This window comes from Mizuhopecten yessoensis, unplaced genomic scaffold (genome assembly GCF_002113885.1).
Source record: "Mizuhopecten yessoensis strain PY_sf001 unplaced genomic scaffold, ASM211388v2 scaffold10585, whole genome shotgun sequence".
Classification (NCBI taxonomy): Eukaryota; Metazoa; Mollusca; class Bivalvia; order Pectinida; family Pectinidae; genus Mizuhopecten; species Mizuhopecten yessoensis.
In genome coordinates, this window is record NW_018408620.1 from 434,871 (window position 1) to 449,109 (window position 14,239).

The 14,239-nt window shown below is 34.8% G+C and overlaps 1 protein-coding gene across 1 annotated transcript in view; it reads right to left on the bottom strand.

Annotated features, from left to right (window-relative positions):
- Positions 1-871: 871 nt before the first annotated feature.
- LOC110461163 (BDNF/NT-3 growth factors receptor-like) overlaps positions 872-14,239 on the bottom strand; it is a 109,884-nt gene continuing 96,516 nt past the window's right edge. Inside the window, exons 3-10 of the mRNA XM_021514504.1 lie at positions 11,623-11,763; positions 11,051-11,163; positions 9,294-9,639; positions 8,556-8,720; positions 6,170-6,288; positions 4,797-4,970; positions 4,326-4,484; positions 872-3,771 (exon numbers count right to left, since the gene is read on the bottom strand). Of these exons, the coding sequence (XP_021370179.1) occupies positions 3,550-3,771; positions 4,326-4,484; positions 4,797-4,970; positions 6,170-6,288; positions 8,556-8,720; positions 9,294-9,639; positions 11,051-11,163; positions 11,623-11,763 (1,439 nt within the window). The 3' untranslated portion in view covers positions 872-3,549. The remainder of the gene's footprint in view (positions 3,772-4,325; positions 4,485-4,796; positions 4,971-6,169; positions 6,289-8,555; positions 8,721-9,293; positions 9,640-11,050; positions 11,164-11,622; positions 11,764-14,239) is intronic.

Genomic DNA, 14,239 nt, shown 5'->3' on the forward strand with positions numbered 1-14,239 from the left:
TAGACATTTACATTACACTACATCTCCAGCACAAAGGCCATCCCTGCGGTTGGGGAATCGGGGAAAAAGAGACATGTCCATATATGACCTTAGCTTTTAATAGAACGTTTAACAAAATTAAACCAAACCAGCACACAGGCAGGCATACACACATATGGAGATATATTAGCCAGGTGACATATGACTAGTAGATACCGCCTGATAAGGCAGGTCCTGCGAAATTTTCTAAATCGTATTGATAAATGTATATATGCTAATTGTATTAATTGTATATATATGTACTGTAAAGCGCTTTAGATTGATTTATATTAGCTAGACAGGACGCTATATCAAATGTTGTATATTATTTTTATTATTAAAGGATTTCAAAGTCATTATGCTGCTGAAAGTAGTTGCAAGTGTAAGATTGTGCTAGTGTTTTGCTGTGGTGTTTTGTATAAAATAAAAAACTCAATCAATGTGTTTTTTCTATTTTTTGTATTTCAACTAGCCACGAATTGCAGAGAGACCACTTGTGTTAGATACTCTTGACCAAACAAGCTGCTTGTTCCTTTCGTGACAAGCACTGCTTTTCCGTTGTAGAGACGTTAATATCAAAAGAAGATTATTTTGTTCCACATTCAGTTGAGGACACTAATGATTATTGTATTGAGTTGTTATCTGTATTGAACAAAAATATCGATGCCATTCCCCAAATACAAATAAGGGGAACATCCATATTTACATAAATAAATGCCTCGAATGTATCCAACAAAACCTAGAACGCATATGAAATCTGTAGGATCCAGTTTTAAAGTCAATAATTAATTTCTTAAATATTCTTTATTTCGAAACCCTTCTACAAGAAGATATAAACAACGAAAGACGTTGATGAATTTTCACTCGTTTTTTATTGTCCGTATCGATACTGTTTCAACAAAATAAGATAAACTCTTCAACTTGTTATATGATAATAAGGCAACAATAACAGAATGCACAACTCCTGACAACGAAATTTACAACAAACATTATCATACAAAAACATTGGTGCACACGGCTGAAAGGGTCTACTACGAGGGCTAGTGCTTTGATTTGTGTTAACGGCAAATAATTTCTGTGATAACAATAACAAAAATTAAAAAATATCGATGTCACCATAAACTAAACAGTGTGCTAATAATAATATTGTAATTATGCCAGGGAAAATTTAGTATTGTTATTCCGATTTTAAAAAATACATCAATTTAAATAACATATAAAAATAGGATGCATTGTTATAAATCGTTTAGTTGCTATTTTATTCGGCGTATTTATATATTAATTTGCAGACCGATAAAACATTTCTTATACGACAAAAACTCATTTAGACGTCATAAAATGGGTATCGTTTGCAAAACTATTTGACGTTTTGGTACAAGTTATACGTTCAAATAAAACAATGTAGAACAATACGATTTTATATGCAATGAAATAATTGTAACTACAACTTCAAAAAAAAAAACGCCCGACATGTTCGCGATGTTCCATACAGGAAATGCTTCATAAATATAATTTCTGTTATTGACACACGCCTATTTACGTTCAGTTGATCTTTACCATCAGAAACGATTTTATTAACAAACGATTTGGATCTTTTCTAATAGTTTAGTTTGATATATTCCTTTTTGTGAATGTCGTATTCTTCTGTTTTTTAGTTCAAAGGTAACTTCTTTTTTCGGAGGGCTGTAAAGCAATATAAAAACTAAGCAATGAGTATAGAACTTTTCAAGGTTTCACATGACCAAGTGGAGAGATGTACCACAATAATAATTATCACGTTACGCTGTTGAATTCCACTGCTGAAAATGACCAAAGGTTTTGTCAAAAATGCAGTTCTATTCAAAAAATCATTTGATTAATAGTACGCTTCATATTCTAGCATACAAAAAATGAAGTGAAGAACTGGAACACCAGCTCTTTATAAAATGTCCAGACAATAGTCGTTCCCTGTACCGATTCCATTGTATGAATTCCCATATCTTAATAAATAATAATAATAATCAGTAATACTGAGCTGGTTGTTCACTTTCCGCCTTTTAACATTGTTAACAATGATAATGTCTACCTTGTATAGTTTGAATTGCAGAAATACCGATAACAAAAAGAAAACAGGAAGCACATATTGTACGTGTATAACTTTGCTTTTTACCAACACAATATTGCATTAAACTGTTTTCTCTCATTTATATTCTTTCCCATTTTAGATATATATGTGTATATTTCTCTTCAGACACGCACATTATTTGCCAAATGTGAACCATCGGCACTTTAAGCACGTCTTGCAATACGCCAGACATTTTTTTATTGACATATACTGATGTAAATCATTTGTGTTTAGCAATTTTACTGAAACTTCGTTTTAGGACTGTCGTTATTTATGCGTTAAGTTTGGTTTGGATAGGATAAACAAGAGCAGAAAACTATAATTGATCTTTGTTTTATAATGTCTATGATAAGCAATCGCCACTGGTTCCGTTTTATTTTCCCTGCACCTTAGCCTGTATAGTTTTGTTATTAAACGAGACTTACTTTCCAATTTCATGTCCGTTTTTTAGGAATACAAATTCAAAATTTATCCTCCCTACAGCAGAACGGGCCTGGTTGAGGAAGTTCCGAGAATCCATTTTAGGCATCACACACAGATAAATACTTCTTACGGTAAATGCACTAAGAAGGTAAAGCCATATTGAACTAAACATAGTATTGCGTGATATATCGATGCAACGAAAAATAATGGAATGAGATATGTTAATCTAAACACTTTCTATATCAAATGTATTTATGTACAAAATACATAAAATGCATACATACAAAATAAATGGCACATAATGCTAACGTGACTAGTATGTACATTTACCAATCACAAAAATATCCGGATCGCTTGGATGATACTTGTAACAAATAATTGTATGTTTAGTATTCAGAACAAGTATTGAAATTATTATCTTTTCTGTCTTCATTGTGTATCAATACACTGACTCCATTAAGATAATTACAAAATCTTTCCACATAAATTCGTGACAGCGGTAAAGGTACATTGAAGTCCTTCTTCTTCATTTGTTCCCTGATCAGAATCCAATAGTCTGTTCGCCACATTAATAACACCTGTTAGGCTACTTCAAATCATGCCGTTGAATGTGAAAGAACACTTAAATACAAGGTACAATCCGTACATGTTACGGGGCCTGCCCGTCTACAGCGTAATAGCATGATGCCGTATACATACTTCGGGGCCAGCCCCTTCCCATCTCATTTGTCACATCCTTAATATCATCTGGATAAGTGCTGAATTTTCTTCAGATTGGAAGTAATATCGAAGTTTAAATTTCGATTCAAATATGTTTACATTTACATGCAGGGGTGAACCATGACCATACGGTAGAAAGCGCCAATAATTAAACTCAAAACACTAGGCCAGTTAATCGGTCGTTTGAACACTTATATGCAATACAGTGTATTGATTGGACCCCAAGTTTCGACCAATCTGATGCAGAGCAAGATACCGACTTTTTAATCATAAAACTAAAAGTACTATGATGCTATCAGGTCTCCTTCACCGTCCATATTTACAGACTGCATGTGCGCACTACGCATGATCGTTTTGCTGTAGTCCACGAGATGATTATGAGACTTCATAAACACCAGTCTGTCCCGGGGATCGCTTTTCCAGCAGCCAAGCATGACGTGATAAACAGTGGACGGACACTCCTCTGGTCTCTGTAGCAATATCCCCTCGTCAAGAAACCGCACCACCTTAGGAGAGAAAAGGCAATTCCAATAATAGCTCATGATAAGTTAAAATTCATGATTAAAACATACTTATTCACAAATGGTTACATTTCTTTATACATCATAGTCATTTACTGTATAAGACGACATTAAGATATCTAATGCAACAGATGTACATAAGTGTACAAACTCACGGGTACATTTTATCTTGATTATTATAAAATGTACCTGTATTTTTCCAAGATATCTTTCGTTAAGACCTTCCTGTACAATGCAATTATTTTATTATTAAGAGCACAGAAGAATTATTTTGTAGAATGGTTCTATAGTTTGAAAACTTACTGAAGTAAATGAGAATAATTGTTATTTCATAAAGACTCAAACCTAAAACAAAGTATGCATGTCATTGGATTCAACAAGATCTCCAATAAACACACTCGTACGCATATATCGTATAAATATATTAATTTGAAAAACTCTACCTGATGTAAAATTAGTATGAAACTTCACGTGATTTAAAATCAGTAATAGCATTTAACAACCAGATGGATTCTAAGAATAATAAACAGATTGCAAACCTCCTCATTTGAATGTCCATAGTAGGGCTGTCGACCAAAGCTAAAGATTTCCCACAGCACCACACCAAACGCCCAGATATCGGACTCCGTGGTGAAGCGGCCATATTTGACACTTTCTGGCGACATCCATCTTACAGGTAGCATTCGGGAACCGCCAATCTGGAAGTAGAACATCATATGAATTTATTATTTCGAAGATCACATTAACAATACATCAGCTGAAGAAAACTTGAAAGGGTGTGTGAATTTGTGTTTATATGGCATTATAATTTGAGATGTGCATTTATCAGAAATCAGACAATTGTTTTTCTCTGTTATAAAAAACGTATCTGTTGTGATCTCGATATTGTAATGCGATTTCTATGTCAAAAGTATGATGGACCCGGTACATGTGATTTACATTTTTAAGCAATATACATGTACATATTGTGAGAAGTAAATCATCTTCAGCGTTTTTCGTTAAGCACTTACCCTGTAGTAATCACAGGTGTAGACGTCACGCGCCATTCCAAAATCCGAAATCTTGACCACAAGTCCATCGCCGACCAGACAGTTACGTGTGGCTAGGTCACGGTGTACAAAGTGTTGTGATGTCAAATAGGCCATACCATTGGCTATCTGTATCGCAACGTCAGTAAGATCAGTCTGAAACGAGATTTAACCAACAGCTGACATTAAATCATAGATCCGCGATAAATAAAACTTCAAACTAAAACAATTTGTGTTTCCTTTGAGAGGATGATGGTTCATTTCGATAGGATTGGGCACAAGTTACATTAACATTATATCGACATTTCCTTACAATTTAATAACACATATATGTACATCATAAGATGGCTAAATATCAATATATATATATATAATATAATATTATAATTGAATGATAGAATAGAAAAGAGGTAGCGAGATAGCCAAAGCATGTTAGCATTTAACAATTTGAAGTAAATATGTACTGATACATTGATGATCACCCATATGTTACACAACCACATGCACACACACGCACTCACTCCTACACGCATAATAGCAGTATACATGTACAGCAATTTCGTTAATTTCGTGCAATTATATGGTTACAGATTTTATAATTTGAAAATATTACCATCTGAACAAGTAACGAGTTTTCAAACCAAATCACAGTTGATAGAAAAAGGTCATAACAGTAAATAATATTTATTCTTTTTAACTGTCCGTCGGCAAAATAACATTCTTTTGAAGAAAAAGGTATCTCACCGACTACTGTTCCTTTTTATGTTATTTCTCAAACATATAAAAACTTATGATTCGGAGATGTTTTCACAAGGAGCATAATAATAAGGATCCCTCTCCTACTGTAGACAAAGGCTAGAAAATCCCACTGTAGGTTGTCGAAGTTAGAGTTACCACCCCTTACACCGTTTGGATATAACTGTAGCACGATAGCGACAATATGATACCACTGACAAAGTAGCTAATGTGGTAAGAGCAACAGTATAAACATTGGATGTTCAAGGTTCGAGTCTTCATGTGGTCCAATTGGAATTTTACACTTGCAACGTTTTTGCTGATTTTTTATACATGGTTTTTTTTATTGCCGAAAGGTATAGTTTTCTTTTCAAAAAATATTAATCAAAGCTAGTCACGACAATAAAAAAATCAATCCATAGTCACAGCTTTCGGCTGTGGTATGGGGATACTACAGGTGAGCCAGCTGTCACGCCTATAAATCATACGGCCGACCAAGTTTATCACTGTTCTAGATTATACGGCCGATAGAGCAGTAATTGAAGTACTATATATATACACCTGGTGGGCCAAGATACGCAGAAGTAAAAAGGTAAAAGATTGTCCTTCATAAAGTATACCTTCTCTAATATCATGTCATCCGAGTGTTTGCGCATAACCGGGTCGTTATGACGCAGGAGTTCAGCTAGGTCACCATGTAACATGTACTCAAAAATCATGTACGGCGTTCCCTCTAAACCTGAAACAAAGATAGACATATCAGTAGTAATGCTAATAACGCTTTTGATAGTTTTGTCGGCGATTATATGAGGATACCGTTATCATTTTTGAATTGGTGATATGAAACTTTCTCAGTTGCTGGCTCTTCATGTACTGAGTTATAATTGTCTCACCCAAGAGCAGTAATCTTCGCAACGTGTCGGATAGTAACCATGTACAACTGTAAGCTTTTATTTCACTTGAAAGGGCATTTTAATTATGTCTGTACATTAAATGCAAGGGTATGTTTAAGTAATAATTGTCACATGATGACTAAGTCGATCTTAGCTTGTAATAGAACTAGTTGGGCTTGACCGTTACGACACGTTAACACATACGTTATTCGTGTTTTAAGTAAACCGTACTATAACTATCTTCAAAATGATGACTCTTATTAATCTGCAATCCCTTACACTCTAAATCTTAATCAATTTTATGCGACTAAAGGAAATGTTTCATATGGGATATTATTGACGCTTGACTCATTTCCTAGCAGCTGGCGACAGCAGTTTGAACTGTAGATCTAGATAAATAATATATTTAGATTTTCACCTTAACATTCTACTTTCCACAAAATTTAACTATGATCAGAAATCTGATATTTTAACACGGACTCGGGCAGGGAGATCATAACATCAATGCAATCGTCATGTCATAATCACAACGTGCACAGATCATAAGCTGATGGCCGTTTCATATGTGGAAAATCAACTCATGTCTAAACAGTTTGAAACTGCAATCATGTTCGAAATAATAGAAAATATAATATCAAATTTCAATCCAAAGGTTTTTGTTTGGAGCAATTGTCTTACAGAGTCCATTTTCGTTGGTTAACCAAGGTGTACTTTGAGTCACCTTCATTGTAGTACGGTTTGGAATTAGTAATGTGTCGCTGTTAGATTCCTAAACGCTCAGATGTAAGTGGATATATGTGTATCGCTAGAAACATAGCACTGTTTATATTTACAAATCGGTAATTTAATTTATCATTTCTGCATATTTGTTTAGTTGTTTTTCAGCACGTCATTCCAAATGTTTATGAAGTTCAAACTGGTCTACTCCTGACATGCAATACAATGTTCAATTTTCCACCAAAAAAACAACATATTTAACATAATGAACACGATCAATAAATGACAGGATAATAGCTCACGCAAATGTCTCGTTAGTTTTGTAGTCTTGCACTAATGTCCCATAACCATAAAATATATTTAATTACAGGCATAACAAACCCCGCCATAGATTACTAATATCAGCTGGAATCGTATGTAAAATAGAATTGGTTAAATGACTTAATGCATTACGTCAATTTTATTTAAATGCTCTGCCTTATCCACGTTTAGTTATTTGTGATGATTATTAACCTTTCAAATGGTTTGTAAATTATGACCGGAGCATTTCCGTCAACATTCACGTTGGTGGACAAATGCATCGTTGTGTTTAAAAGGTTTTGTCATGTAAAAAGAATAATGTATGGCATTTATATTACTGAACGTGTTTCAACGGACGTGTTTCAATAACAGCCATAGAATTTGTCGATTGTCACCAATTATTTTCATAGAATACTTATACATAAGTGTCAATTCTGTAGAACAGAATCAAAATTCCAAGTCGAAAATAGGAATGGTCTCTGCACATTGCTAATTTGATGCAGGTTTGGAGTGATTTAAATGCTAAAGTATATGATGCAGCTTCAGCAAATGATTGAAACCCGGCCGGGCCGATTAAAACTGCTTATTCACTGAATGTAATAACCTAGACAACAGTTTGAGTTTTCGGGTTCAAAATCTTTGCAACAGCCTGTGTCATATGAGGACATGTGACTAGGGAGACAACGCCGGAAAGACAAAGGACAGCACAGAAAGGAAACGAAAATGCTCTAAAGATTTGAAATTGGGGCAGGAGCTAAATATTAGTCTCTTCAATATCCTCGGAGTAGAAAACAAAAGGCCGAATATGCTGTTACAGTTCACTTTGAACAAAATACGCTCTGATAAAAAACTTTGATTTTTTTTTTCAAATTGTGTTTAAATTGGGCCTCGCATTTGTTGCCTCCTGCGATACACATGCAGTGGGATACAGCAAGTATTTTCCTGGTTTCTTCTACGTCCTGAAGTGGAATACAGTAGGCCTATTCTCTCCCCGAGCCTACACGTGTTCCTCGACAATAGAAATGGAGGCAACAGTAGAACTAAAGCAATACAAAAAGATACAGTGACAGTGAAATTTTCAATTCATTATACAAACCTTTGGTAACAACCCCTAATAATTTTAGAATGTTATCGTGGTCAAAGGCACTCATGATTTCCACCTCCCTGTCAAAGTCGTCCTTGACCTCGTTAGATACTCCCTCCTTCAGAACTTTAACGGCTACCTTTCTAATCTCGGACCCGTCTTCGGCCGAATATATGCCTAGAAATAGAAAATGCTATAGTCTTAAAACATTTCAGGATTTAAAGTAGATATTGTTATACGATAACAATCGTATTATTGTACATGTAACTGACCATTTCCGTTACCACGCTTGTTGGATATTTCTTGTCAGATAGTGTTATCAAGGTAACGCATCGAATATTGTTTATAAGAAAACTCTTTATTTTCTAAAGTTAAAAGCTTTGCAACAGCTGTGGTATATTCATATGATATCATGATTCATATGTTTTTGTCACTATTTTTAATATTCCTTGACAGCAAACCGATATTATAGCGTTTATAATAATGCACTATATCTAATTAAACTGTCTATAATGCAGATTTTGAGGACGTGCTCATTCATCGGTTCCTCGATTAATAAATGGTCAGTTTCTCGCTATATATGGATACCATTTCACAAGCAGACACTACAAAACAAAACGACTGGTACATGATGAAGATTTCGAGCTATTTAACATGTTATGAACCATGTTCTGAACCATTGTATTGGACTGACTAATTTATTACTATGTTTTAAAAACGTATTTTGATACACCTTATAAGATATTTTACCTTTATATACCTGACCGAATGCCCCTTCTCCGACTACATCTACAATTTTCATCTGTTCGGAAGGAATGTCTTTGATGTTGAATTTTCGCCCCTTCACGCCGTCATGTGGTGATAGAAAGTAAGTGGGGTTTTTATTCACAAAGTTCATTCTATCTAACAACTGCTCGTCTTCCGTCGTTTTTACCGTCGACTCCTTCCTTCGTTTTCTTTTGCATAATTTGATCCGCCGAGCGACGATTAAAAATAAGGCAAGTAAAACAAAAAGGACAGACGCCAGAGGGATGAATATCTGTATGGAAGTTAGCTGGTCTGACATGCTGTCACTTTGTTTATACAGGGGCACCGTCTGAAATTAAAGAAGCAGAAGAACACTTGGTCAATCGAGTCAGATTTGTCTGTTGTTGATCAACGTCCCGTAATACATATTAGCGGCCGTATCTATGTAACTCATTATCGGACTATTGCTTTGTGCTAAAGTCCGATTTCGGTTCCGGGAATAAATTAATGAAACATTACATTTTGTCAGTGATTTGGTTGTTATGGTTTTGATTGTATAGTTTTAATATTTTGCATTGTTTAACGACCCATCGACAATTTGAGTCATTAAGGGCCGAACAACAATGTAAAAAGTAGAGACTTTAAAACGTCCTATCAACAATTAAGTCATTTAAGGACATACCTTCATGTGTGTTGTGCATGCATGCAGGTGTGCGTGTGTGTGTGTGTGTGTGCTAAAGGCAGAGTATATTGGTGCTATTGGAAAGACTTCAAGCCGAGTACCGTTTAAAATAGCTGACTTTTTGACTGTTGGCTTGAACACGGAATATATGCTAGAGCACGAGTACAATTTCATAAATACAGGCGCGGTCATATGAAAGCTTGTTCGGGGAACATACCAGAGAATGTGAACAAAAGCATTGCTTTTTATAATATAACGTGAGCAGGTTGATTTTATTTAATAACGTCTGAAACCTGCAAGGTAGCAGTTCTATACATGTTTAACTTCATATATGGCAGGTTAACATAATCACTTTCAAAAAACATACATGCGCTCGAAGTGTCGTTGAAAGTAATAACATCTGATTTGGAAATAATGATTTAATGAAATGTGTAGCATGTTTCATAAAGCATACAAATGTATCACTTGAGTGATTTTACTGAAAAATGCACGAAGAAAAAGATCGGAAAATAATGTGTGAAAATAATTGCAATTTAATTGTCATTATATAAGAATTGGTTGTTTCTGTTCGATATAGATTTATTTCAATGCAACCTTTTTAGACAAAGATACATATATGTGTAGGAAGATTTTAGCAATGAATCAGATTAAACAACGCATACACGTCAATATGGTTATGTTTAAAAAGTCAAGGCTTTTGCTGAAAGGTTACATACAATCATTTGCATTAATTTCATACGGAAAGTTAAAACTGAATTTGGAACCGAAACATTTAATATTTTCACCAAAATGGGTTTTATTAAACTGAAATCTGCTATTTTCTGCCGCGAAATAGGGTCTCATTCTGATCATACTTTCCTATTAGAAAGGGTATGATAATAGGCAATTCTAGTAAAATATTCGGTCATGAATGTTCTGACTGATTGGAAGCAGGACAAAATGAAAACTAAATAACAAATCATCACAAGAACCAAGCCTACCTAAAAGTGCAAAATACAGATAAAACGGAAGAAATCATGAAAACGAAGAGAAAGACGGGGCTTGTTTCCATGTCTATGTATTACATTTGTACACTTACCTCGTTGCGGACCAGTTTAGGGTCGGGGATAGTGTTATTGTCTGCGGGGACAAACAAGTCACCTAGCGGCTGAACTGGGAACACGTCATTCATTTTATCGGGAGGAGGTACATCTAGAAAAAAGAAAAGTGTTTCGACACAAAATGATTGCCAGTTTCCTTCACTTGTCTATGACTACAAAGTGTATGGGAATATTATCTGAGGGTTGTTAGCATGTATACCGTCTTCATAAGCTTAGCTTAATGGCATATTCTGTGTTGATGGGCCGTTAAGCATTAAATAATATTAATAACCGCAAGGAACAGCGTCATTATACATTAAACAGTTAACCTGCTTAATATGTCTTTAAAAATATCCTGTCCCGTTATAGGAGTAACACCGGATCATCTGTCCCTGTATACTTACAACAAACTGAACCTGAAATGTTGGACCTTATATAGACACAAATCAAATAACGAATTTTACTTACCTGTATTATTGATTCGATAATCAAGCCAACACAAGTGATTTATTCAACAATACTAGTTGATGCGGTATTTTGTATTAATACAGGTTACTATTTACCAACTTACCTGAAATGCACTCTCCATACTCGTTAACCGGCTGAAGAATGGAGAAACAAAAGCAGACTTTCGCATGGAAAACGTCATTATATTTGCATACGGCATCGGCATCGAAACAGTCACTGTTATCCGTGCACGTCTTGTGCGACTCTGCAACCACAAAAAAGGATTTTACATTAAACATTAAAGAGAGTAAAATGTCTTATCGTGATATTGAGTCAGTAATCTTTAATGCAGCATACTAATTTTACACGTGCAGCATGCTTATGAAAGGCAAGTTTAATTTAAACACGTGTATATCATTCAGTTTTTATTCAGTTACTTGGGCCTTTAACTAGTTTAAGTCGTGACAAACAGTTTGTGATCGATTTCCTTTCACTTGGTCTTGCTCATCCTTGCAAATTAAAACTTGTACAGATTATAGACCACTTAAGACAAGACTGACATCTGCTTTTGATATGAAATTAAATACAACTGCATCGCCTGCACAGATACTGCAGTTATTTTGTATGCGAATCAAAAATTGCTTCGAAATAAAACAAATCTGTTATTGAAATTGATCTGTATCAAAATAAAACAAATCAGTTATTGAAATTGATCTGTATCAAAATATACAGCTTCATTCATACCGAAGCATGTTTCTAATTATTTTGCAAATTTCGTCAAACCTTTGTAAATTATTTTTACATCCTTAAAAAAAACCAATGCGGTATCAAGACAATGAAATATTCCCTCCGTACACATATTATATTTGTCATTCTTAAAATATCAATCGATACGGACTATACAAATGCTTAGAAATCTCGTTCATAAACGTCAATAATGTGTGGTCCATCTGTTGCACGTCGTAAAAACGGCTATTACGATTTATATTTCCTTAGACTGCACTTCTCCTCAATTTGTTTGCCTTCAAACATCATAGCTGACACGATTCTGTCATTTAATCATTGAAACGATTGTTTGTTTCCTCTGAGTTTAACGTCCTCGCAATAGCTAAGGTCATCGGTGCCTAGGGAGACGCCTACGAAACGAAGAGTTAGGAAGCAAGGAAAGATATGAATTGACGTGTTGCGGGTGTTAAATGTGCTTTAGAGTAGCATCGATGAGCTGTAGAGTAGCTTCAAGTAACCAAAACAAAACAGCAGACGTCAACTCAACATCGTGTATTCAGCTAGGCGGAAACAGAATCACAGGCTGCGCGCAGACGCAGTACAGATATACAGAGTTGTTACATATTACAGATTGAGTAAACAGATAATAGCGGAACGCAATAATAACTACATATTGTTACAGCGGGCAGCTGATCAATTTTGTTTTCTTTGATGTCCACAAACTAGAAGATACCGAAGAAAACCCTCCCATTAGTTGCCTCTGTTCGATATTTCGACATAAATATCTCACCGAATTATTAGGAATACACCTAGAATCGGAAGGGGAAATATGTAAATGGATGATGTACATATTTCTACTGTTTTACGTTGTAAGATTCATGGTCAGAGTAAAATAGTAGGCTGTGGGAAATGTCCTGCTTAGCAAACAGATTGCGACTATCAACTTCAGCCTATTTATATGAATGATTCTTCGTTTCTAATGACCCAGTAGCACAACGCCATTGATCACCGAATCCAATAGCTGACACAAGGTCCCAGAAACAGTTGACACTATTCTATTCAAGCCTTATTGATGAAATGATTATATCGATTTTGTTTAATTTGCCTTCCTTTTACTACAACTAATTGGATTTCTTCCTTGTCAATCGGCAGTAACATTATTTCCTAACATGTCTTATCGAGGTTTTGAAGTACCATGCTATCACAGACCCAGTATCTTACTAATCAATGGTACTGTTTGCATTTCTCAAATGAATTACCTGTATATTGTAGTCTCGCCCTTCTTGATATTCTACTGCAGTCAATGTACGGTTAACATCAAAGTAATTACAACACAAACTAGTTTGATCTATTGAAAAATGTCTTTAAAAATCGACCTAGAGTAATTTGGTTTTTACCTTTTTTTAGATCAGGAAATACACGAAAGTCATATGTTAGTCCCACTTTAAAGTTTAATATATATATATATATTGTGTAATATTGAGAACGATAAATTCAAGGATACCAAGATCAAAATTACAATACATATTTGTCTAATATAAATATTACAGAACGTATTTTCAAGTTGTAGATTTGGCTCTAGTTGCAAGTTAAGGACAGAGCTATGCTTATGCAGTGTAGATGCTGTACAACGAAAATGTATGCATCAAGTTATCAATTGTCAGATATGGATTATGGTCCTTTGAAATTAACAAAGACGTCTGAAGAATAGTGACGCTATACGTGTACATATTTTAGCAGTAGTCTTATTGTAGCGCTTTTAATTCTATACTAGGTAACAGAATCTCATTCGGACACTTAAACATTAAAAATCAAATCAGTCTATCAGAAAGTATTCTGTTACATGTTAGATATCATTCATCTTTCTTACCTTCTTCCCCGTTCATACTTGTATTGACACAAGCCCTTATTCTGATATCTACTGTTTGCTTGATAGATGTCCTAATGAATAGCAATACCAGTGCACAAGCATGTAGCATCGTATTGAACAGGATGTTTATCACATGGTAGGTATA